A 25,815-nucleotide genomic window follows, 5' to 3' on the forward strand; every position below is an offset into this window, starting at 1 on the left:
ACTGCTGCTATTAGAATAATGTGTGAGCGCAGCGGCCATATTGTTCAGGGCTGACTGTGGATCCAGAGGTGTAAACAGAATTAAGTCCTGCCTGAACAGTCTGGGTGGTTGCAAAATTGTATTTATGACACACAGAAAACAAAAGGTTCCACTGTTTAATATTTAAAATGAATCTGCTTTAATTTTGTGATGATTTCTGTAAAAACTGAGCATAAAATGTAAAATGATTGGATTATTTAAACCTGTTTTTTATGCTCTAAAACACTTTTTTCTCCTCTTTTTAACCTCTGTCGGGGTCCTTTATTATGTTTTTCCTTTCTTTTTTTCTCTGACTTTGAGACCATCAGATTAAATAGTTACTTTTCTCCGACCCTCAGATGATTATCAGAGCTTCCCAACTGATGAAACTATGCGGCATCTCTGGATTATTACATTATTACATTATTACATTATTTTTGATTTTGTGTTACATCAGCAGGATGAACGACCTCAAAGCTGAATAGACAAAAGCTGACACAGACAACATGAACACTGAAATTGTATGTGTGGGAGTGGGTTTGTGCTGAGTTCAGCCTTGTATTGCTCTCTGAGCTCAGTACAAACTCCTGTGGTTCATGAGGACTTGGGATCCCTGACACTGGTTTCACTGAACTCATCTGACTCTGGTAACAAATGTAAATCTTAACATTTTATAAAATGTCAAACTTTTCCTTAAAGCTCATTGATTAAACTTGTTGCTGTAACAGTGTCCACTTCCTCCTTCCTACTCTTGCTATTATTGTTTGCTTGTTAGATGTTGGTCCCCACTTATACAATTCTCTGGCTCACCTGATCCCGAAAAGTCTTACACCACATGAAATGTTGAGTTGAGCCTCATATTGATGTCTGAGCTCTTTTCTTTACAAGGTTTGCCTTGTTACTGTTGCTGCTCTCACTCTCCTGGTTCGTTTGTTTGTTCATTTGGATCATCGACTCTCCTGGACATCTTTCTCACCTGAGCCCGAAAAGTCTTGCAGAGGAAAAAGTAAACAACAGGGTCCAGACAAATGTTGAAAACTGACACCATGATGGCCACTTCCTTCAGGTAGTACAACACTGGACCCACAGAGCAGCTGTTCCACAGAAAAGCATAGGGAAGTCGAACGAGGTGGTAGGGGACAAAACAAACACAGAAGATGCTGACCAGCACCAACATGTTTCTGCGAGACTTCACCAGCTTCTCAGAGCCAGAGGAGGCCAGCTGTGTCTCCTGTGCCTGCAACACCCTGCGGGAGCTGCTGTAGTAGAAGAAGACCATGGATATGAAGACCAACAGGAAAATGATGGTGCAGAGGGTGTGGAGGATCTTGAACAACAGGCTGATTGATGCACTAAAGAGGGCCCCACAGCGGCTGGGGGTAAACATTAGAGGTTTCTCGGTGATGAAAAAGAGGATGCTGTAAGTTACTGATGGAGCCAGGAGACAAACCCAGGTGACCATGGAGATGATGTGCGCAGTTCGCACTGACTGCAGGACATGAGTTCCTGAAGGATGGACGATCTTCAGATACCTGGAGAGACAAGATAAAGGAGACAGTAGATAACTTCACGAATCAGTCACAATGGTACCAAATTTGCAAAGGTCATTATCAAGTTGATTTGTCTACACCTTCATCAGGAATGCAGGGTTTTTAGTCATTAACACTGTCATTAACTGTAGTGGGAAATCAGTAAAGGTCCTTTACCTGTTGGCAGCGATATAACACATGAATATGATGCTGGCATAAATGTTGACATAGACAGCAGAAGCTCCAAAACTGCAGTAGAGTCTTCGAATGATGAATAACTTGCTACCACAGTGGGCGATGCGCAGCGGCAGAGAGAGGCAGAGCAGGAAGTCAGCAGCTGTCAGGTTCTTCAGGTAGATCATCAAGCTGCTTGATGCCTGCTGCTGAGCTTGACCAAAGTAAAACTTTAGGATGAAGCCATTGAGGAGTAAACCCACCTGAATATGACACAGAAAGGATGAGGAGAACATCACTTCGGTACATACAGTACTTTGAGAACCTTAAAGCAATTTCTTACACAGCACTGAAGATTAGAAACTTACCAGAAACACCAGACTGTAGACCAGTACAAAGAAAGGGTTGACTGATGGGACAACTGGATCACAGGTCTGGTTGAAAGATGAAGTCATGTTTTTTGAGTCAGCCATGTTTCTTGAGCTGAAAAACAAATCCACTTTATTCTCTCTTTGAATGGATTTACCATCATAGTCTAATTTTATTGTTAAAAAAACAAAGTCAAACTAATTTTAAATATTGTTTTGAGCTCTACTGCATCTCTCTTTGAGACAGTAATTTTAATACATGGAGCTTTCTGGAGGAGTTTGCTGACAGTTTGACTAAATTCAGTTGTCTCAGGTTGGTTTCTATATGATGCACCCTACAGTCTTGCAGCATTAAAAGCAAAGTTGAGAGCTTAACATGCAAGTATAGAAATCATTAGTGATGTCATCTTTCATGTACAGTTTATATTTATGGAAGCAAAAAGGTCAAAATGAATCACTTCCTCTCACAAGTCTAATCGTAACAATCATTTCCACATGGACCAAGACGTGGGAGTGGTAGCAATCCACAATTCTTTACTCTGAACATTACAAGGTATCATCTATAAGGATATATAACTGGTTATAATCATATATCCAGGTCTACAACATGTTCTTCTTATCAAGAGCTTGTAACATGGGATTGCTGCACAGTCTGTTATATAATCTGTCTGATATATAAAGCCTGTGTATACAGATGATACAGTCACTTTCACTTATGGGACAGAATCGGAGCAAGGAGGTGTTAAGTAGTTACATATGTTGGACAAAGTTTCATACTGGCATTTCATTTGTGTTTCACCCAGAAGTGTAAACAAAAGTTGTATCCAAATATTTATGATCATCAGAAAGCATGCCAACAAGAGGACAGTGAAACCAGTAGCTGTATGAAATACCAAATATTAGATTATTAGATGTTAGATTTTAATGTTGAACACTGGCAGAGGCCACGTGTAATGCTGATGCAGCTGTGTAGAGTATTTCGATTCTCCATGTCAGCTTAAAAGTGATCTTTTAAGCTAAGCATGAAATATGTAGAAGTACAAACAATTTAAGGATGATCAACCAGCAAGACTCACCTTTGCTTCTGCAGTTTTCAGTGAGCAAGAAAAGCTGCTTGAGTAGTTATGTCCATCTGGTTTAACAGTATTGCTGCACATCAGGAAACACAGTGATCACACCACTAACAGGCACTCTGACTTATTTCCTGCTCGCCTTCCCTGCTAAACAGGGCCAACATGTTCCTAATACAGGCATGCAATTTTCTGATCAGTTGTTATAAACAGGTTGTCTAAATATTACTTGTGTCATGTGTTTGCTCTATTTTTCTCAGATGACCTCGTGATGAGAATGAGGACCTAAGCACACACAAAATGGTGTGAAGGTATATGTTAAAAAAAGCGAGCCTTTATTATTGGTTTGACACAACACTACAAAGTAAACGGGGGACTGACAACATGAAGGAAAAGTTAAACTGGAAACAGCTAAACTAAAGAACATATAAAACGAAGAAACATAACTAAAACCTGAAGCAAGAACATGGAGCCTGAGACATGAAACATGAAGGAAACACAGATGATCAGACGAAGAACAGAGGTAAACACACATAATAAATACACACGAAGGGAAAATGAGGAAATGGGAAGGAGACACAGTAAAAGCGGAATAGCACAAACATCAAACCAGGGACACTAGACACAGCACAAGAAACACAGGAGGCAGAGAGAACACCTAAACACTGGAAATAATTAACAAATAACCAGGAAACAAGTTAAAATTGTGAATATTAATAAACACAAACATAACCACGGAGTCACTAGACTCCAGACCATAACAGTTTGATGTTATCTTCTATTTTAACTGCATCAGTCATCCATCTAAACCATCCACACCGGCTCCATCATCATCTTCCTTGTGATCCTTATATCTGTCTTTTTTTTACTAAAACACATATTTTGCAGGATGTTGCTGGCACAGCAGTGGCAGAGGCCCCTCTGGCTTTTGGGTGAGATTTAAAGTCAGTGCCATAGATGCCAGTCTTCATGAAGATCTATATGAGAGTTCAATACATACACACTCCCACATAGACAGCATCAGTGTTACTGTTATTTTGTTACTGCAGCCGATCAGCTCACAGTGTCACCCTGTATATTATCTATTCCTCGTTCTCTTGCACTGGTGTTAGGTGCTACATTGCAGGTTGATTACTGGTGGTTCTTCTCTCTGCTATAATTAAACTGGTTTCCTGTGCTCATTGATTCATTCGTCTTTCCTGGAGTTTGCTGCTCTCACTCGAGAAGCAGTCGACCAATTTACTTGTCACCCTGCAGTGGCAATGCAGTAGTCTTCAGAGGTTACCTGAGTTTAATTACTGATTGACTACACCCAGTGAGTTTTGGATAAAGGTGTCTGAGATGCACCAAAACGGGGTCAGCAGCAGCAACGGAGCTGGTCTGGAGGCTGACCGTGGGGCCAGTGGGGCCAGTGGGGCCAGCGGCTCAGTGGCTCAGTGCTTGGCAAGTGGTTAGCAATAGCTTGACAACCACAGGATGTGCAGGACCATAGCCACCCTCAGAGCAGGAACAGGCAGAGGAGATGGTACAGGGGTGGCTTTAGAAAAAACAAAACACTTATGCAGTTGCAGGCTTTGCCTCTGTGGAGTACGAAACACAGGAAGATTAGCTTCATGGATATTTAGTTTATGGATTAGAGAGTCCCCATGACTGAGTCTCATCCTTAAATCAGCAGGATCAAACACAGGGGTTTTACCAGGCTTGCAAACATTTACTGTGGACACCAACTCAGACAACACAGGGTGAGACAACTCAGGCTCAGTCACAGGAAGTGTAGCATTAGCCAGCTCGCAAACACTGTGCAGCTTCTTGAACATCCACATTGTCTGGGTCAGACAGAACACTGGGAGTATAACCTGAATTTGCTGGTTGAGAAACACTAAAACTACTGGAGATAATGTCAGGTGTAAACTGGAGACTGAGTCACTATAAATAATGTAGTTTAAGCCCAAATATTCAGTCTCTGAGTTAGCCAATTTACCACACAAAGTCACTTTCTAACTGTGAACAGCACTGAAGTCATAATTAAGATCTGGTGGAACTTTTAATAAACATTCATCTTTAATATTACACAGCTTCATTTTAGTGCTATAGCTCCAGTGTCCTCTCAGAGATGGACACCCTGAGCAGCAACTGGGAGCAGCCAGCAGGTGGCAGCACACCTCCAAAATTGGTTATGCTCATTGGAACTGTGAAACCCCAACCCAACAGAGGACTAAGAGCATAATTACGTGCTTCCTGTTAAGGACACATTTAAAAGTCAAAAATAAAAGTCTACTTATAAGCTTGATCATTTAGTCTGCTATGGAAAAAATTAATGCAGAACCAGAATCTAGAACAATATCTGAGCTGGCCACTGGGACCCTTAAGTTCCCAGGACTCTGATAGAGGACCCGAGCTGAAAGCAAAAACAAACACATCCCACAGTGCAAGCTGGGATTTTTATAGATATAAGTGTATAATGTACTAAAATAGCTGAGGGGCTTTAGTGTTTGGGCCAGGGGACTACGCCACTGAGGAATTTTCAACATTTGTCTCTTATAAACATACAGGCTCAGGAGGAAGAGCAGGTCTTCTAGCAATTATAATGTAGGTGGATCCGATCGAATGTTAGATAAGGTGCTTAGATTAATTTTAAAAAAAAAACGTTGTATGAATTTGTGTGTGACTGGCTAAATGAGGCTTGTAGTTAAAAGTGCTTTGAGTGTTCAGATAGAGAAGAAAAGCACTCTATAAGTGGCGAACCCAAAGTTAAAATCTGAAAGTACTTCACTAGAACAACAGCCAATCAGAAAAAAGCCTCAAACCACAAGAAGTCTGAGAACTCCGGCCTCCTTCATGACACTCAAGGTCTTAGACTTTGAAACTGCTTCCTGTTCTCACACTGAACGTTTACACACGGCTCAGTGTGGTTGTTCTTCTAGGTGTTACAATAAAGTTTAATGTCCAGCTGTTGATGGAAAAGAAGATTTACAGATTTTATCACTGCAGCTATATTTGTTCATAACTATCAACAGAAGAGCAAAGATAACGCATATTTCACCACAACGTACAGGACAGACACACACTTTCCCACAGCTATACACACTCTATTATTAGCTCTGTGTTGAGAAATCTCACTGTAGCCTCAGCCGTTAGCTCAGTGGAAACAGTAGGAGGAAGTAGCTGCTGTGTTATACATGCACAACATGAAAACATACAAAACTATAAAACATACAGAAGCACAGCAGCCATATTGTTCAGGGTTGTCTGTGCCTCCCAGTACTTGTATATCTGTGGAGCCTGAGGTCGAATAAATCTGAGACCTGATTTTTAAAACAGTTTGGTTTGTTGCAATGTTGGAGCTGTGTTAATGACATTGATGATATTTCTAAGTGTTCTATAGTCTAAAAAACTGAGGGTTAAAAGTTCTCCGCTCCTGATCAGTTCAGCTCAGCTTCACATGTCACGTTGTTGATGTACACATAAATAAAGCACGAAAGTAAAAAATCTTTAGATTATTTTCTACAGTATCTAAAGAGAATGTGACTGATAATAAGACATTTACATCTGCAAACATGCTATTATTGCTGCAGGTAGCTACAAGTGCTGACATATAGTCAGTCTGTGACACAGATTAACGACACAATCCAGGTCACAAAGAACAACGCTCGTTTTACTCTCATACAACCACAAAAGAACAACATGGTGATCGTTTATCAGGTTTTGGAAAAAAACAACTGAAAGAAAGTAAACAAGATATAAAATGTGATTATTTAAGCTACATGTTAGCATGGGGTGGAAAGAAGGAGGTTAAAAATGAGCCATGTGTGAAGCAGTGATGTTGAGGTACCGTGCATCCAGAGAGTGTTCACAGCGCTTCACTTGGTCCACGTTTTGTCATGTTACAGTCTCATTCCAGAATGATTCATTTTCTTTTCATCTCAAAATTAATGTGAAAAAATAGCTCATAATGACAAAGTGAAAAATATTTTGTTTTCTATTCTTGAAAATATATTGAAAATTAAAAAATGATCATGATGTCATCACCCCATGAAATGTTGAGTTGAGCCTCATTTTGATGTCTGAGCTCTTTTCTTTACAGCTCATTGGTTTGGCTTGTTGCTGCTCTCACTCTCCTGGTTTGTTTGTTTGGATTGTTGACTCTCCTGGATGCCTTTCTCACGTGGGCCCGAAAAGTCTTACAGAGGAAAAAGTAAACAAGAGGGTCCAGACAGACGTTGAAAACTGACACCATGGTGGCCACCTCCTTCAGGTAGTACAATAGCCGGCCCACAGAGCTCTTCCACAGAAAAGCATAGGGAACACGAACCAGGTGGTAGGGCACAAAACAAACACAGAAGATGCTGACCAGCACCAACATGTTCCTGCGAGACTTCACCAGCTTCTCAGAGGAGGCCAGCTGTGTCTGCTGTGCCTGCAACACCCTGCGGGAGGTGCTGTAGTAGAAGAAGACCAGGCATATGAACACCGACAAGAAGATGATGGTGCAGCTGATTTGAAATGTTTTATGAAGGACACTGAATGATGTACTGAAGAAGTCCCCACAGTAGCCAGGGTAGGAGGTCAGAGGTTTGTGAGTGATGAAAAACATAATGTTGTAGGTGATTGTTAGAGTCAGGAGAAAAACCCAGGTGACCATGGAGACGATGTGGGCACTTCGTACTGTCTGCAGGACGTGAGTTCCTGAAGGATGGACGATCTTTAGATACCTGGAGAGAGAAAAGAGGCAGTTTACAACTCTACCAAACAAGTCAGTGGTGCCAAATCTGCAGAAGTCACTGTTAAGGTGAAACTAAATATTCATGTTCTTGCCAAAAGTACAGAGTTTAAGAGTGTAATTAACCAAAAATCTTGTTTTAACATTGTCATGAACTGTAATTTTAACTCAGTAAACGTTCTTTACCTGTTAACAGCGATGTACCCCATGAAAAGGATGCTGGTGTACATGTTGAGGTACAGTGAAGTAGCTCCAAAGCTACAGTGAAGTCTGTGCAAAATGCCAGAGCTGCTGGCATAGTGGGTTATCCGCAGTGGCAAACAGAGGCAGAGCAGGAAGTCAGCAGCTGTCAGGTTCTTCAGGTAGACCATCAAGCTGCTGGATGCCTGCTGCTGAGTTTGAGAAATGTAAAACTTTAAGACGAAGCCATTGAGGAGTAAACCCACCTGTAGAGACACAGAGAGGATGTAGACAAGAGGACTTTCAAACATGAACCAGGAACCAGTTTCTAACAGGGCACAATCTGAGATTTGAGACATACCAGAAACAGCAGACTGTAGACCAGCATAAAGAAAGGGTTGACTGATGGGACAACTGGATCACAGGTATGGTTGACAGATGAAGTCATGCTGAAAAATAAATATAATTCACAGAGATACTTTACACATTAAGAGGAGCTGCCTTCATTCAGTTCAAAGTTACTGAATGTGTTTAAGGATGATTGCTGTACTTCCTCATTATCATGCCTTTATTAAAACTCATCGGAAAGCTTTCTGTTCTGTTATGACCCCCTCTGCTAAAGGCCAGAGGGAGAGTAACATAAACAAGCCCTTACACAGGAATCTAACAGAAACAGGGATTTTATTACCAATTTTATAACTGCAAACTGTCAGGGCTGCGCACAACAAGCCACTGGGCAACATTAAATACCCACACAAAGGAAATAAGACAAAAGGGCACTCTAGATAGCTGAACGAGGCTCGAGGAAGGGAGGAAAAATAACTCAATACAATAAACTCTACACAGCTAACCTCCCTGGAACAAACAAGTTCGACGGGACAGTGCTTGGCTTTACACACCGTTTAACTAGCAGGCATTCTCAGACCGCGCCCTCCCACACCCAGACTGCGCTCTCAGTCTAAAGAGGCCACACCAAATGACAGCTCATCAGTCTTTCATAGACACAGGTGACCTCAATCGTCCACTTGTTGCTTCCTGGTGTTCCACAGGGTTTCAGCCAGCCAATCACCTGCAAGGCCTGACACTTGGATTTGCCTGGAGGAACAAATGTTGCCTCATACATTCCAAAACCCTAGGACGTAACAAGCTCATTGAAAAGTGAAGGAGCATGCAGATTAAAGTTGTCATGTATAACAGCATTTAATGTGATAAGATCCTCGTAACACAGGATTGCTACACAGTGTGTATGTGCATGATGATGAATCCTGATGAATGCACATGACACCATTTTTTTGACAAATGGCATACAATCTGAGCAAATTAGACACATATAAAGCACAAAGTTTCACAACGTTTCAAATCATTGTGTCTTATGGTCAATATTGAGAAAATATTTGTATTTTGCCAGAAAGTGTAAACAAAAATACCCAAATACGTGTTTTAATGATCAAAAAAGAGCAGGTGTTAAATGTTTCAGGCTTGAGAGGTGAGATCTGAATCTTGAACACTGGCAGAAGCCAGTTGCAGTCCTGAGGCAGCTGTGTCAAGTGCTTTTCTTTCCCATGACAGGAGCCGCTAAAAGTCATCTTTTAAGTTAAGTATGAAATCAGTAGAAATACTAAAGATTTGAGGATGAGCAATGACAGGACTCACCTGTGTTTCTCCAGTTTTTGGTGAGCAGAAAAAGTTGCTTGCGTCGTTATGTCCTCTCAGTTAATGAGTATCACCCTAGATCAGGAAACACACAGTAACCAAACTGATAACCAGCACTCTGACTTATTTCCTGTTTTTTGTCACTGCTATAAGTAAAGACAGCGATGTTATGATATAAAGTGTGTGAGTTCATTACATACTTCATGTCTGCACTTCTTTTTTTGGTAGATTATCTCATATTAAGTCACACCATTGCTCTTTGACAAGATGCACAATTAACAGGCTGAAATCAAAAGCGACAACAAAACAGAAGATTTATGATCTATCTGTGCTGGACTTCATTCCTATTGGCTTCGTTTTTGTTTTAAGATATTCCTTTTTTATTGCACTTTTATGTAATGCTGAATTTAAAGTGCATTTGTCACTCTGTTTATCAAACCATCCACACAAGTTGCATCACCTGGTCTTCTACTACAGCACCTCCTACAGGGTGTTACTGGGACAGCAGAGCCATCTGGCCTCCTTTGGTGTTTCATTCCAGTGAGACCAGTCACATAAATCCCAAGGATTCATAGACAACACACGTTTTTACTGAGATCAGAGATCAATATGAGGCTGAACTCAACATGACCACACTCCCAAACAGACAGCATCAGTGTACATGTTGTTACTGTAGCCAGTCTGGTCCATAACACACAGGCATGTACGATGGCTACCCCTCTATTAGCCCGGTTTTGTCAGAGGTGTCTCCCTGTTAAAATTGAGATTTTCCTTCTGACTGTCACCAAGCTCTTGCTTGTGTGATTGTTGGGTCTGTCTGTATTTTTGTAGAGCCTCTGCCTTACAATAATAAGACAATGCAATACAACAACTTATTAATCACCTCTGTTCATTTTCAATGTCTGTTCTCACTATAAATATATTGTTTAGTGTTGAAGGTGCTATGTTGTGTCGGTGTGTTGTGGAATGAGGGGGTGACATAAGCACCCCACCCGTAACCCCCCCAAGACCTTCAAAGTCTAAGTTGCAGATAGCAGTGAAGGGGTGAATGGGGTCACTGCTGCAGCCCAACCCTCCAGCCTCCCAATACACCTGCCCACCAAGGCCCTGTGTGTGTGTGGGGATACGTTGTGAACCGTAGTGACTATAGTGTAATTAAAAATTCAAAAGGAGGGGCAGGTTACTGTAACTACAGTACAGTAATTTTAAGCACAGTGTGGCTAATTTAAAGTATTGTGTTATTACCGGGTAATTCTGTTTTTTTAAAAAGTTTGTTTCTTGATCTTACATGGTGAGTGCACTGCACTTTCAGGGTACAGGTCATATTATGAAGTGACATCATTTTTGATAACCACTTATCAATGCAGGGCTTTGGCCTCCTCCAGCCCACACTGTCTACATCCCCAGACCGTTAGAGTTAAGGGGACAAAAGAGGGCCAACAAATGAAGGCCTCTCTTTAACCCTGATCATTTCTGCTTCTTGGGATGAAAAAGCTTCATTTTTAATAAGACATGGTATATTATGAGGTCAGAGACTTCAATTTTAAATATAATAAACTAAGGAAAACATGTGGCAGCTTTTAAACTTTATTGACAGCAAAGAAGAAAAAGAAAGGAAAGCGTTAAACAAAAAAGCAGAAGTTTCATGAGAAGGATGTGTGCAGGCAGGAGTGGTGGTAAAGAGAACCCAAACTGCAGACTCATGCAGGTGAAATAATGCAGTCAAAACAGCTTTACTGCTGAAACATAAAATAACTAAACTGAAAATACCAAAAAAACTGAACGGGCAGACATGAAGACAGAACACACAGCATGTGTCTGGAAGCAAAACCAGACACATTAACATGAGACACAGATTTTCAGGAAACATAACACAGAGATGTGGACTTGACAAGAGGGGATACAGCAGACGGGGGAGACAGAGCAACTAAGCAACACAGACAGAAACCAGAAAGCAGAACATTAACAAAGAAACCAAAAGACTAGAAACAAGAAATACTGGCAAAATCAAAGTACAACAGTAAAGAAAAATCAAAACTCTGGGTTAATGACCCAGGTCTCCTAACAAGAAGTGCAGAGAGCAAATAGATCAGCAAACAATATATGACAGAACGTTTGTATTTGTGCTCAGTGGTGAATTTTTTCCTTTTTATGTAGTTTTGAAAATAATATATTGCACCTGGCCTCTGTGGCGCCTCCTGTGGGTGGAGGTCTTACAGGACACGTGTCGAACTCCTGCTTGTTTTCCAATTAACCTGCCCTTGTAGCTTCTTATTGGCAGAGCACACCTGATCCAGGTAATCAGCAGCAGGTAGGAAAGGGAGGAGGTCTTAGAGGAAGGTTAGCACACGTCTTCTCTCCGGGCTCTGCCTGCCTGTGCCAAAGTCCGTGTGTGAGAATGTTAGATGAGGTGATTGGGTTTATAAAAACAGCAGTTGTATGAATGTGTGTGTGATTGGCTGAATGAAGCTTGTAATAAGAAGTGCTTTGAGTGTTCACTTAGAAAAGAAAAAAAATCCATAAGTACCAGTTCATTTATCATAAGCACAAATCAAGTTCTTTTAATGTGAAAGAGACCACCCAGGAAGCGATTGGTGTGGTAACTTGTGTCAAAGACGAGCGCCTCAGCCGAGCTCGGAGTCTGTGACACATAGGCAGAGTGTTATTAACAGCACATCACTGAGTGCAGTGCAAACCCAAATATAGAGTGCAGTTGTTCTTCCAAGAGTTACAATAAAGTTTATTGTGAGGATATACTGATGTATGCACACATAAAGACATTTTCAGAGAGAACATGAATGATAATTGGCCATTTACAGCTGCAAGCGTGGCATTATTGCACAGTTAGCTACAGTAACTACTGCTACCCCTGATATACGGTTCATACTTTGACTGTTTTTCTTCTCTTTAAGGGAAAGACAAAAACACTCACAGTAGTGATAAAGGATATTCGTGTGAACCAGAGAGGAGACCGATAGCTGAGCTGATTCAAATCACGCTGAAACCACAAGATGGTTCAAATTGGTCAAATTGGCTTAAAACGATGAATATCATAAAAGTTAAGGCCCCGCGGGAAACTGGACAGCCACAAAGCTGTTAGTTCCTGCTACACAACAGGATCAAAAAGAAAATGTTACAACTACAGGGGGACCATTTATCGACTTTTACTAAGTCCTGTGAAACTGTATCACTGAAACAACTGAAATAAATAAATTTCCCACGTGTGGGACTAATAAAGGTTATCTTATCTTATCTTATCTTATCTTAAAGAGCAGAGAGTATGGAGTGTTCCTTCAGTGTCTGACATGTGTTTGACTACTTCCGCTAAGCTTTTTAAACAAATTAAAAGCTGCTGATTGAAACTGCTGATAAGATTCAGGGGAGAAACCACAACCTTTGAGCAGACTGAGATGATGATTTGAATGAGAAAAATGATATTTGGTTTTGTGTGACATCAGCAGAAAATGAGAACACCTCAAAGACTGAGACGATAAAGTCTGACAGTGGAAACATGAACACTCATGTCGTCTGCATGGGAGTGTGTTTGTGCTGAGTTCATGAAGACTTGGGATCCATGACATAGGTTTCACTGAACTCATCTGACTCTCAAAACAAATGTACATCTTAGCATTTAATAACATGTTGAACTTTTCCTTAAAGCTCATTGGTTTAACTTGTTGCTGTAACAATGTCAGCCTGCTCCTTCCTGCTCTCACTCTCCTGGTTTGCTTGTTGGATGTTCTTCCCCTCAAGACCTTTCTCAGGTTCACCTGAGCCCGAAAAAGTCTTACAGAGGTAAAAGTAAACAAGAGGGTCCAGACAGATGTTGAAAACTGACACCATGGTGGCCAATTCCTTCAGGTAGTACAATATCCAACCCGCAGGGCAGCTGTCCCACAGAATAGTGTAGGGAAGTCGAACCAGGTGATAGGGGACAAAACAAACACAGAAGATGCTGACCAGCACCAACATGTTCCTGCGAGACTTCACCAGCTTCTCAGAGCCAGAGGAGGCCAGCTGACTCTGCTGTACCTGCAACACCCTGCAGGAGGTGCTGTAGTAGAAGAAGACCAGGCATATGAAGACCACGAGGAAGATGATGGCGCAGCTGACATGGATAATTTTGTAGAACAGGGTGACCGATGTGCCTAACATATAATCACACCTGATGGAGTTTGAGGTCAGTGGTTTCTCGGTGATGAAAAACAGGATGGTGTATGTAATTGATGCAGCCAGGAGAAAAACCCAGGTGACCATGGAGACGATGTGGGCAGTTCGCACTGTCTGCAGGACGTGAGTTCCTGAAGGATGGACGATTTTCAGATACCTGTAGAGTGAAGAGAAAAGAGGCGGTGAATAACTTCACTAATCTGTAACAGTGTTCCCAAATCTTCAGAAGTCATTAATAATCTGAAAAGAGATGATGTGTGTAATTAACCCATTAATCACAGTTTTAACATGGTTATGAACTGCAGTTTAAATTACTAATGGTTCTGTACCTGTTAGCAGCAATGTACCCCATAAAGATGATGCTGGCGTACATGTTGAGGTACAAGGCGGAAGCTCCAAAGCTGCAGTAGAGCTCCTGACCAATAGGAGAGCTGCTGGCATAGTGGGAGATGCGCAGTGGCAGAGAGAGGCAAAGCAGGAAGTCAGCAGCTGTCAGGTTCTTCATGTAGACCATCAAGCTGCTCGATGCCTGCTGCTGAGCTCGACAACAGTAAAACTTCATGATGAAGCCATTGAGGAGTAAACCCACCTGAATGTGGTGCAGAAAGGATGGGAAAGGCAGGACTTTGGTAGATGCACAGAGAACCTTAAACCAATTTGTAACAGAGCAGATGTGCTAAAGTTTCAGGTCTTGAGCACATCTTAAAATCTGAAACTTACCAGAAACACTAGACTGTAGACCACCACAAAGAAAGCATGGACTGATGTTCTGACAACATCACAGGGTCGGAGGTTGGGAGATGAAGTCACATTTGTTGAGTCACCCATGTTTCTGGAGAAAATAAATCCACTGATGTACATTGTTGAGAGGATGCAACTTGATAGTCTTAACCTTATTTTAAAACAACAAACTAATTTTACAAACTGTAGTAAAGCTTGTGTTGAGCTCTACTACAAACAATTTTGATCCATGGCCCTTTCTTTCACAACAGTTGTCTCAGGTGATTAACGACTCTTATTAACTGTAATAAAACTGCAATAATACTTTAATCAAATTTTAATATACAACACTGAATATAGCGATATATTCATCACAGATTGTGAACCCCACAAACGAGTGTAAGGTTGATTACTAGGCCAGATGGCACCAGCATGCCCTCGACGTTACTCAGTAATACGTTTCATGAACACTGATAGAAGCGAGCTGTGGTGCTGCTGTGTGGAGGGAATATTGAGTGTTTCACCAGTAATCACCAGTACAAAAGAATAAAAATACTCACCCGTATTTCACCAGTTCTCAATGATAAGGAAAAGCTGCTTGACTTGTTATGTCCTCTCAGTTTAATAAAATCACCTCAATGAGGAAACACACAGTAACCAAACTGTTATACAGTGCTCTGACTTATTTCCTGTTTGTCTTTACGGCTAAAAAGTTGCAACATGTGCACCACACAGACTTATCTGATCTAGTTTTTTGGTCTTTTCAAACAGGATGTCGGCTTATTACCTACTTGATGTGTTGTCACTTTTCTTGTTAGATGATCTCACATTCAGTCACACCACCTCTCTCTGACAACATGCATCATTTACAGGCTGAAATCTGACAAAAGCAATAACCAAACAGAACATTTCCACCTCCATGGTGCAAGATGATTTGAGGTTTTTCTCCTGAAAATCAGTCACTGGTCTAAACTGATTCTGTTTACTGGTACTGCAAGGCCCAGATCTAGAAGGGTGGCATGGGGTTGCATGTGCCACCCTTAAATGATCTCTTAACAAAACAAACACAGAAGATGCTGACCAGCACCAACATGTTCCTGCGAGACTTCACAAGCTTGTCAGTGCTGAAGGAGGCCAGCTGCCTCTGCTGTGCCTGCAACACCTTGCAGGAGGTGCTGTAGTAGAAGAAGACCAGGGATATAAACACCAAGAGGAAGATGATGGCGCAACTGATTTGGAACGTTTTATGAAGGACGCTGAATGACGTACTGAAGAGAGGCCCACAGTAGCCAGGGTCAGAGGTCAGAGGTTTGTGAGTGATGAAAAACATAATGTTGTAGGTGATTGTTGGAGCCAGGAGAAAAATCCAGGTGACCGTGGAGACGGTGTGGGCAGTTCGTTCTGCCTGCATTATGTGAGTTCCTGAAGGATGGATGATTGTCAGATACCTGCAGAGAGAAGAGAAAAGAGGCAGTAGACAGCTTCAGTCATTAGTAAAAGTGGTGCAGATATATTTTTACTGTTGAGGTGAAAGGAGTTGTTGATGCTTTAGTCAAGAGCACAGAATTTGCAGTTCAGCCATTAGTAGTTCAGCATATTTTAAACATTGTCATGAATTCAAGTCTGAAATCAGTAAATGTTTCTGACCTGTTGGCAGCGATGTACCCCATGAATATGATGCTGGCGTACATGTTGAGGTACAGGGAAGTAACTCCAAAGCTGCAGTAGAGCTCCCAAAAGATGACAGACCTGCTGGCATAATCAGTGACACGCATTGGCAAAGAGATGCACAGCAGGAAGTCAGCAGCTGTCAGGTTCTTCAGGTAGACCATCAAGCTCCTTGATGCCTGCTGCCGAGCTTGGCAACAGTAAAAATTTATGATGAAGCCATTGAGGAGTAAACCCACCTGATAAGACAGAGACAGAAGAGATCCTGTTTGTGTGGGATCTGAACCAGGTGAGGGGGATCCTTAATCCATAATCTGAAGATTTGAAACGTACCAGAAACACTAGACTGTAGACCAGCATGAAGAAAGGATTGACCGATGGGACAACCAGATCACACGTCCGGTTGACAGATGAAGTCACGGGCTTTAGGTCAGCCATGTTTTTGGAGCTGTAAAAAAAAATTCCCAGCCACAGATATTTGTTTTTGGAGAAAATTTTAAATAAAAACTTTTTTCCCTTTAAATTGCTTTACTTTTCCACTGTCTTATCATGTTCATACAATTCATTTCAAAACTGTTGTCTGTGGCTGTTTTGTGATTGAATTTAATTTTATTAATAAAGCACCAAATTTAAACAGTCGCCTCAAGCTATGTTGTATTGTAACGAGAAGGCCCTGCCTGTCCTGTGATGCACCTGTACTGTCTCAATCAATCAATTGATCAATTAATCAGCTCCTCTCATGAGTCTTATTAAGTGTATGTCATGATCGTGGGTCATGTTGACCCTGCATTCTAAGTTTTCGTGTGTTTTTGTATTTTGTTCTTTTATTCCATGGTTCCTTGGTTGTTCTGTGAGAGTGTTGCTTATTAGATTTCCCCTCGTGACTTTACCCCCTGTGTGCCCCTCTGTGTATCTGTTAGCCCTCGTTTCCCCTCCTTGTGTTTTATTCTATGTTTTCCCCAGCCCGTTATGTCTGTGCTCTCCCCGTGCTCTCTCTCCTCCTGTCTGCACCTCTGTGTACTTCCTGTTTTACTTCGACAGTATCTCGTCATTATGGATCATGTTGTGTTTGCTCCTGCTGTGTCTCGTTATGATTATCTGTGTCAGCTGTGTTCCCCGTGTGGTCCCTCTTCCCTCGTTAACCCTCTGTGTATTTATGTGCACATCTCCCTCAGTTCAGTGTCGCGTCGTCAATGTCTCTTCCCTGAACCTGTGTGCCTTTCTCTGTATTCCCTCGGTCCTCAGTTTAGCATTCCCAGTTTAGTTCTGTTTCTTGTGAAGCCTGCAATAAAGCAGAGATTTTCAGTTCAGCTTTTGCCTCCGTGAGTTTTGCATTTGGGTCCTCATCTGCCTGCACACAGCTAGTTCATGACAGTGTAATAATCCTTTAAGCACAGTCTGAGAAGGAGGAGTGGGAATAATCCTCCCCAGAATCTTTTTTTTTTTGTTTTTTTGTGTCCTGTCTGGCACTGTAGCAATCAGAATTATCATCTGAAGGCCAAGAAAAATGCCCAACAGATTTACTTTCCCAAGTGGCCCTTTTGCTATACTGGTCCACTTGATTGTCATAGTTTATTTGATCTTTATTAGTTATTTTTATTCTAAGTTATTGTAATCAGGCCAGACTGGACTCGTGGACGGGAAAGAAAAACAAGAAGAAAAGTTCAGAAGAAAGTTAACAGAAGGAGAGGGAAAGAAAAAGGAGAAAAGAAATAGAGAGAAAAGACAATGAAAATCTGCTTCATCACCTTTGTCTTTGTGTCCCTTTTTTTTTTTTCTTTTCCTGGATCACCTGTTGAGAAAGAAAAAAGAAAACAAGCAGAAGAAGACTAGAGCAATAGAATAAACAACATCATGATGATCTATGGGAGTAAATACTAAATATTAAACATTATTGTGCAGCACGAATCTTATTACTAACTTACTGCTCTGTAAAGTACTATTGGCTTCTGACCAGTGTTGGGTAAGTTACTTTAAAATAGTAACTTAGTTACTTTACTAGTTACTTCTATCAAAAGTAACTCAGTTACTTCAAGTTACTCGTTACTTTCAGAGTAACTAGTTACTAGGGAAAGTAACTTTGGTTTTACTCAGAATTCTCTTGTTAATGTGTTGCTTCCGTAACTGGATACCCAGCCAGACTGCCAGTCTTCTAGCTTGCTTACTTGCCACAAGTGCACTGTGCCACCTACCAATAGAAAGGAAAAAATAATGTGCACATTTCCACGAGAGAAATCTCAAGTCTGGACCGTTGTCCAGACGTGAGTAGGCTAGAATCATGGCGGTCCCTCTAGCCTACGTCACAGCGTCAGGTGTGCTTTTTACATTCAACACAAAAACTGCAGTCGTGGTGCTTTCGATTGAACTCAGAATTCGGAAATTCTGCCTTCTGAATAGGAAGATGTAGGTAACACCAGACTGCAGATGAGCTGCATACAGGGCTGGACTGGGACAAAAAAACTGTCCCAGGCATTTTGACTAGAGACCGGCCCACCATTATAGGAAAAATCATAAAGGCTTTGAATGAAAATAAACACTGTTGTGACAGTGATGTACACTGTTCTGATGGTATATATGTATCAATCTATCAATTGTTTGTTGTAAGACTCAGATAATTATTTTTCTTTAAAAGCAACAATTAATTGAAACTGTAATTTTTTTTGTTTTCACTTACAATTTTTTTTTTCAGTTTCAATACAAGATTTTTCAGTACATTTATTTCAGTTACAATATTTTTTTCGGTTTCAAACCATTTTTCGGTTTCAATCTGCTGGCACTGTTTTGGGGGGGGGACGAGATTCCGACCCACATGTATTTGCATACATTATAGAGGCCACTAGTGCTGACCAAGCTGCCATCTTTCTCTCTTCCCTCTTTCAATGGCTGCTTCAATTTCAGCTTGACCCTCTAAACTGCAGGTAAGTAATCATTTTTTTGTCATCTTTCCTTGCTGTCCCACTGGACCGGACATTAATTTAGTTTTTTTTAGCTACATCTGGTGAAGTTGTGGTAAAATGCTGGTATTAGCCTATTCGTCATAACAAGCTAGCCTGAAGCTAATATTTGCTAAATTTAGGGATGTGTCTCTGTAGGAGTTGGAGGCCGGTGTTTTAGGAGTGGCACAAGATCTCATCAACAGGCAGTGTTGGGGAGTAACGTAATACATGCACCGGCGTTACGTATTTAAAATACAAAATATGAGTAAATGTATCCGTTACAGTTATCGTTCAATAGGTGATATTGAGAATACAGTTACTTTGTTGAAATAAATGGATTACATGGCGGTATTTTCCTGTTTCATATGTTAGGCTATGGTCTCTCTATTTTTGGAAACCCAAACAAAACAAGCAATAAGAGGCTCTAAAAATTATTATACAAAAATGATTTAATATGAAGGCAATAGCAGAGTGTTACAGGCATAGCTCTAAAGCATGTAGCCTCATGGGCAGTGTAGTCCGTGCTGCAGGGAGAATGGACTGCCATACACGTTATGTGTCTGTGAGCGAGGGAGGGAGAGAAAGGAAGTCCGAGCTGTCACGGAGCAAAAACGGGAGCTGGAAGCATGTAAATATAATAATAACCACTGCAGCCAAGAAGAGTGCCTGACGAGCCCAGCTGTAAGTAAGCTATTAAGACTCGACTGTACGCTGTGTTTGTGTTTTCCTCCAAAACAATAAGTTCCGTTGGAGCCTTTCAACGCCTCTCTCTGTCTCTCACTAGCAAAGTTGACCCACACAACAAAGTAAAGCTAGTTTTCGGCTACGAGCTCAACACGGAACCCACCGTATTAGCCAGAGGTCCCTTTACTACGGTTCGGAGCCGCAAACCTGTTTTAGATACGCGCGGAATAGTTTTCTATACGAGATCACTGCAAAAAGTGCTGCCTTACCTAATGTCCACCCTACTGTTACTCATTTTATATTCAGATTTTAACATCTAGTTGGTATTGGTATGGCGAGTAACCTTCAGTAATAGTAATAAATCACACAGCAATAGTACATTCATGTAGTTGTAAAGTATTCAGAATACATTACTTCTATAATCTTTGGTGGAATACATTTTAAAAGTAACCTTCCCAACACTGTCAACAGGTTAGCACCTCATACCACAGTGCACCAAAAGCAGTCTCATGAGCGCTGGGAATGACGAGCCCAGAGCCCAAAACAGACAGTGCAGGAGACGACAAGGTTAGTAATTGTATGGTGAAAATTATACTTCTAGTTATCTTGATTGGCAAAGAAAAGTAAATACAAAATCTGCTTCTCACATATAGGGCATTTCCAAGATTTCTTTTTCAAAACTTCTTCAATTTATTTCATTACAGCTGTCCTGTGCCAGATGTTCTGTTGACCCACAGTGAGCGGCATCATTTCAGAAACACCAGGTAGACTGAAACTCATCGCCGGGATCAAGCAGGTGATCTTCACCAGCAGCTCCCCAGATAATCCTCAGAGGGTCTGGACTTTTACATAATATAATAGCTTTAAGTCCTGTAGAAAGTTAAATATATGTTGTGCTCTCTGGTTACTCTGGTATGAATGACCCTGAATTACTTTATGATAAATAACACACTATTGTCAAAAAACAGTGAAAGAATTCCAGATCACAAGTTTTTAGTTCAAAATACAAGTAACAACCTTTGACTTTAATCAAGTTTTATTTAATTGTGTCAGAGAAAACATCACGTGCTCTTCATGTAGCTGATTACATTCAGTGTTTAAAACAGAAGTTGTGCAGGTCTGAGATCAGCAGTTTTCTGAAACACCAAACTGAGGTCCTGTTAATGCTGATAGTGACACAGTTATATGGGTGATTAATCCTTTTGACTTTTTGTCTTTAAATTTCTCAATAAAACAGCTGCAGCTTTCACTGACAGAACATGTGGTACTTTAACCTTTGTACTGTTTTCTTCAGTTAATTTTGGAGTTACTACAAAGATTGAAGATATTGGATGATCTGTCTGCTGTCACTGGGTGGTGCTGAGGTCTGAATCTGAGGGCAGCTCCTGTAATCACAAACAGAACAGAACCATCACAACCTGAAATATAAAGTTTATCTCTCAAATCTGAAATAGAGCTGATTCCTTATGTGTCCTCACACACTCGGGATCTGAAGTTGTTCAGTCCTACAGTTCTGCCGACAGCTGACATATGAGCTGTTTGTTTTTTATTTGTTTTAAAGGCCTTATATACTAACACATTTTCCAATATCATGTTTACCTTTGAGTTGTTGATGCTTTATAAATGGACATCTGCAAAGATGAGATGATGGAGCAGGTTTCAGTCAAGGTTCAGTCTGCTGCTGCATCCTGGTCATAACATACGGAGGTGTTATCAGCAGTGGTATTGAACAAGAAATATTAATGCTTCAAATTATTTGTCCTAAAGGATGCAAGCTGTACAGAGTACTGCACATGTGACTTTGTGAACATAACTCATTAAAAATAATTCGGACAGTTTTTTTAACCTGAATATTTGCAACAAACTCAGTAAAAGAAAATATACAGAGTCAGTGCTAAAAAAGTAATCAGAGGAAAAATTAAACATTTTAACTTAAGCTGCCAAGCGGAAGTAGTTGGTTTCAGTACATAAATATCGGGCTTTGCTATTTAATCTGTAGCTATTGACTAATGAGGGGTTACTGAAGTGCCAGGTTTTTAAAAAGTTGGTGTTAATGTTCTTCCACATGTGGAAAGCGACAGAAAACATGCTGCTGTTTGCACATATTTAATAATCAGCTCTGCACAGGAGCAGAAGCAGAGTCCAGCCTGTTGCTCTTACAGTATAGTACTCGTAATAAAAGTACAGTAACCGTGGTTAGTCACTGAGCAGCCCAGTGCGTTTCTCTTGATTTCTTTAGTCAGGGTAAATTCATTCACCTGCCACGGGTTAGCTAAACGAACTTTACAAAACAAGTTTCCCCTACAGCCGAGTGCTCATCTTAGCTACTTAGGTAGCTAGCTAAGGACCTAAATTATGGATTAGCTTACAAACACATTTAACTTACCAAAAACAATGCAGCGGGGCCTCAGGTCCTCCTGTCCGGTAGTCCAATTTACTGAAGAACACCTTGTAGTGGATTTTTGTATGACATGTATACTTATATATCTAATGTGGTGGATTTGTACCTATATATCTATCTGAATATATATATGTATACTGTAACTTTCATGTAGAATTTTAGGCACGCGGTGACACACACACACACACACACAATAAATGTTACATGGTAGCAGAGAGACGGAAAACAACATAATGAGATCACTGTCATGTACACACACACACTATAAACCTACACTGGAGTGTTTTATTTTTATGTAATGCATTTAACTCATATATTTGATGTAGTTAGGCCAAGTATTATTCACATTAATATCATAAGATTATCACAAAAACTATGCTATTTGCTGTACTAATGTGTGACCTTTGACCATGTTGTGACCTATTATCAGAAGGTAAAGCAAAGGGTTAACCTACGGGTGTTACTTTGGGTCGGGCCCTCAGCCAGGGCCCTGTGTGAACTCTGGCCGGTACTTGACCCTGCACCTGCTGTTCCTGGGTGCGTGGGAAAGTTACTCAGCAGCAGGGGTGGGACTATTGGTACCTTTAAAAGGGGGCCTGGGAAAGCCCTCGGGGCTCTTTCCTGCTGTCTGTCCGTGGGGTTGGTCCCTACCTGCATGCGCTTACTGCGAACACCCTAGGGGAGCTTTGCTTTTCCTTCTGTTTTGCTGAGCTGCACTGTTCAATAAAACAGCTGGCATAGAACTTTGCTCCTCTCCTGTAATTTTTGTGTTTTTGACTTTAATTGCAATTGGGAAGCTGAGATCCACCTATTGCTAATCTGAAGAATAACTCTCAATTGTGGCAACCACAATTTGGCGACCAGACGAAGGGACAAGGAGTTGGAGGCGTCAGCCGTGGACCTTGGGCGTTGTTGCCACTCTGCGCACCCAGAGAGCACCAAGCGGCCGCATAAGATAAGGTAAGCAGAGCTTTTTCTGCATAAAACAATTGGTGCTGTCTGAGTGCTGTCTGAGGGGGTTCCGCCCGGGTTCAAGGTATACTTTCGCCTCGCCTTGAAAAAGAACATTAAAAGTGTCCTTTGTAATTGGAGAGGTAAAATTGTTATATTGTTAAAATTATTAATATTGGAGACAGGGAAGGAGCAGAGTTTAATGCTGGGATCTATGTGTAACTTTGCTGTGAACCACGGCGCGGAAGTGTGTGTGTGGCTGTGAGTGGGAGCTGCTGTATGTGTAAAGAGGTTATCTGTCTTGACCTGTGTTTGGGTTGATGACTGCTGATCCGTGAGGGAGTGTGCGCTAAGTGGGATCTGTTGCTTTCTGTTTTGTTTTGGGTTATAGCTCTTGGGGGAGTTTGTTCCGTTATTCTTTAGTGTCGAAGCTGAAGGATAGACTTGTTAGTGTGTGTAAGTTGCGCAGAAGTAAAAAGATGAAAAGGGATGAAAAGTGAAATATATGTCGGCACCCTCAAGGTGGTTACCGCTGGAAACCTAGTTATCCATTTAGGTAGATAAGGTGAAACAGGCTAACTAGGTTAACCATTTAATTGGTTAACCTGGTTAACCCAAGTGAATTGCTAGGTAGTCAGGTCTGCTCGGGCTTTGGGGGATTTTGGGGGATAAATTCCTAGCCAGTAACGCGGGGACTTGGAGCTCACAGTAGGAATCTGAGGGCCTATGAGTCCACTGGTCTGGACAGGCTAGATGAACTGCGCGCGTCGCTGTATGAAAGGCGACACCTTCGGCCCAAGTGTAAATATGTAAATAGCTGTTACTAACCCTTAAGTATAATCACTGCTGTAAATATTGCTAAGTAGTAGTCTAGAGTATAACCATGTATTGCTGTAAATATTGCTTAAAATAACGTTTGCTGTAGATATAAGTTAAAGGAACACGCGTGAGGGGATGGGTTTTGATTTATAAATTAGACAAAAGGGAAAATAGGTAAGGTTATACAATGTTGTAAAGAGATGTTAAATTAGACAAGGTGTTAAAAAACTGAGCAGCTCATTGTGGGGCAGAAATTCGGCCAAGGGGGTGTTAAAAGACATAATTAAAGTACGTGAGGAACATTAGAGAGGGAGGTCAGAAAATAACTAGGGCAAGAAAAAGTAAAAAAGGGAAAATTTACTCTCAAGGTTCGTGTTAAAAGTAGGGAAAAAAGAAAATCATTGTCAAAATTGGGATTAGACGCTTTAATGTCTTGAGTAAGTAGATACAGGGGTAGATAAACTAATATTGTGTTGACAAAATTGGAGTAGAGTGGAGTAAATAAGTACTTATTGGTAAAAGAGGGGACAAATAGAATCAGAGGAGTAAAAATAATAACAAGGTATAAAAACAGAATAAAATAACTGTAAGGTTATAGAAAAATAGAGCTCTAAAAAAAGAGAGAGAAGAGGAAAGAAAAGGAAAATATAAGCACTAATACTTGCAATTAACTAAAATAGCAAGAAATAATAATTGAGACTAACAGTAATTCTAAGATATAGCTGAGATAACAGTAACAGAGTGCAAGTGGTGGATGGCATGGCATAAAGTTAATCAAACTGAACTTTAGTATGGAATGATTTAAAAATAAATAAATAAATAAATAAGTAAACAAAAATAAAACTATTGATTAATCTATTTGCATGGAATGGTGTGTATGGAAAATAGCTGGTAAAGGGTGGTGAGTGCACAGCTGATCAGCCTGAGGCTCTGGCAACCGTGTCGCGTATTTATAATAAAGATCTGTAAGAGGATCTGGCGTTCAAAACAGAAATAAAAAAACGGGCTGGCCCAGTGTGGGGCGGATTGTGTGGGACTTCCCTGTGCCGTTGCCGTAGCAACAATAAGCCAGTGCTCGCTTGGGAGTGCTGGGGAGAAAAGTAAGAAGTAACAGATTTGTGACTGTGTCCTGACATTCCCAGAGGAGGAGAGCGTAGTAAAATAGATAAGCTTGCTGGTTTAAAAATCCACTACAACCTCAGGCTGTCACTTTGAAATAGTCGGTAATGTAAACGCTAGACCTCTCAGCATCTGCCATTCCCGAACAGACACGTGCAAGTTTGTCCGTGACCGCAGCCGCGTCATCAGTGTTTTCTCCAGTCATTGGTCAGCATTATAATATATGCAAATACATGCGGGTCGGAATCCCCGCCCCCCCAGCGCGCCCCCGGACGCCAAAACAGTGCCAGCAGAGTGAAACTGAAAAGTGGATTGAAACCGGAAAAAAAAATTGTAAGCGAAAACAAAAAAATTACAGTTTCAATTAATTGTTTTTCACTATCAATTTTTTTTCAGTTTCAATACCAGATTTTTCAGTACATTTATTTCAGTTACAATATTTTTTTTCGGCTTCAATATTTTTTTCGGTTTCATTTCAAGGTGGCATCGTTCTGATCCCATATGAACTCAGACTTAAGTTTCACTCCGTGACTCACCAATTGCGAGCTCTGTAATGATCGTCCAAAAATCTGTGCAGGTCTTTTCACCAGCTCCCACTAGACCTATCAAGGGGAAATAAGATAAGATAAGATGAC

General features: G+C 41.0%; 4 protein-coding genes across 5 annotated transcripts; all 4 read right to left on the reverse strand.

Annotated features, from left to right (window-relative positions):
• Positions 1 to 458: 458 nt before the first annotated feature.
• On the reverse strand, positions 459 to 2,201 carry LOC120437724 (P2Y purinoceptor 14-like). Its single transcript, XM_039608265.1, has 3 exons — positions 2,090 to 2,201; positions 1,725 to 1,984; positions 459 to 1,550 (listed from the first exon to the last, which is right to left on the reverse strand). Exons 1-3 carry the CDS (start codon positions 2,192 to 2,194, stop codon positions 932 to 934), a joined length of 984 nt encoding a protein of 327 aa, XP_039464199.1. The 5' UTR covers positions 2,195 to 2,201; the 3' UTR covers positions 459 to 931.
• Positions 2,202 to 6,136: 3,935 nt separating this feature from the next.
• LOC116332809 (P2Y purinoceptor 14-like) lies at positions 6,137 to 10,074 on the reverse strand. Of its 2 annotated transcripts, XM_039608269.1 has the most exons (5): positions 9,913 to 10,074; positions 9,713 to 9,787; positions 8,421 to 8,508; positions 8,066 to 8,325; positions 6,137 to 7,871 (listed from the first exon to the last, which is right to left on the reverse strand). In XM_039608269.1, exons 3-5 carry the CDS (start codon positions 8,505 to 8,507, stop codon positions 7,238 to 7,240), a joined length of 981 nt encoding a protein of 326 aa, XP_039464203.1. In that variant the 5' UTR covers position 8,508; positions 9,713 to 9,787; positions 9,913 to 10,074; the 3' UTR covers positions 6,137 to 7,237. The 2 variants fall into 2 exon arrangements, with proteins under 2 accessions (XP_039464203.1, XP_039464204.1); XM_039608270.1 differs by lacking the exons at positions 9,713 to 9,787; positions 9,913 to 10,074 and adding an exon at positions 8,959 to 9,312.
• A 3,307-nt stretch (positions 10,075 to 13,381) lies between these two features.
• On the reverse strand, positions 13,382 to 14,710 carry LOC120434484 (P2Y purinoceptor 14-like). Its single transcript, XM_039602649.1, has 3 exons — positions 14,603 to 14,710; positions 14,212 to 14,471; positions 13,382 to 14,039 (listed from the first exon to the last, which is right to left on the reverse strand). The coding sequence occupies exons 1-3, from the start codon at positions 14,708 to 14,710 to the stop codon at positions 13,382 to 13,384; spliced, it is 1,026 nt and encodes a 341-aa protein (XP_039458583.1).
• An 869-nt stretch (positions 14,711 to 15,579) lies between these two features.
• LOC120437727 (P2Y purinoceptor 14-like) lies at positions 15,580 to 18,055 on the reverse strand. Its single transcript, XM_039608274.1, has 4 exons — positions 18,019 to 18,055; positions 16,604 to 16,718; positions 16,250 to 16,509; positions 15,580 to 16,050 (listed from the first exon to the last, which is right to left on the reverse strand). Exons 2-4 carry the CDS (start codon positions 16,706 to 16,708, stop codon positions 15,609 to 15,611), a joined length of 807 nt encoding a protein of 268 aa, XP_039464208.1. The 5' UTR covers positions 16,709 to 16,718; positions 18,019 to 18,055; the 3' UTR covers positions 15,580 to 15,608.
• Positions 18,056 to 25,815: the final 7,760 nt, after the last annotated feature.

Source organism: Oreochromis aureus, linkage group 3 (assembly GCF_013358895.1).
Source record: "Oreochromis aureus strain Israel breed Guangdong linkage group 3, ZZ_aureus, whole genome shotgun sequence".
In the NCBI taxonomy this organism is placed as follows: domain Eukaryota; kingdom Metazoa; phylum Chordata; class Actinopteri; order Cichliformes; family Cichlidae; genus Oreochromis; species Oreochromis aureus.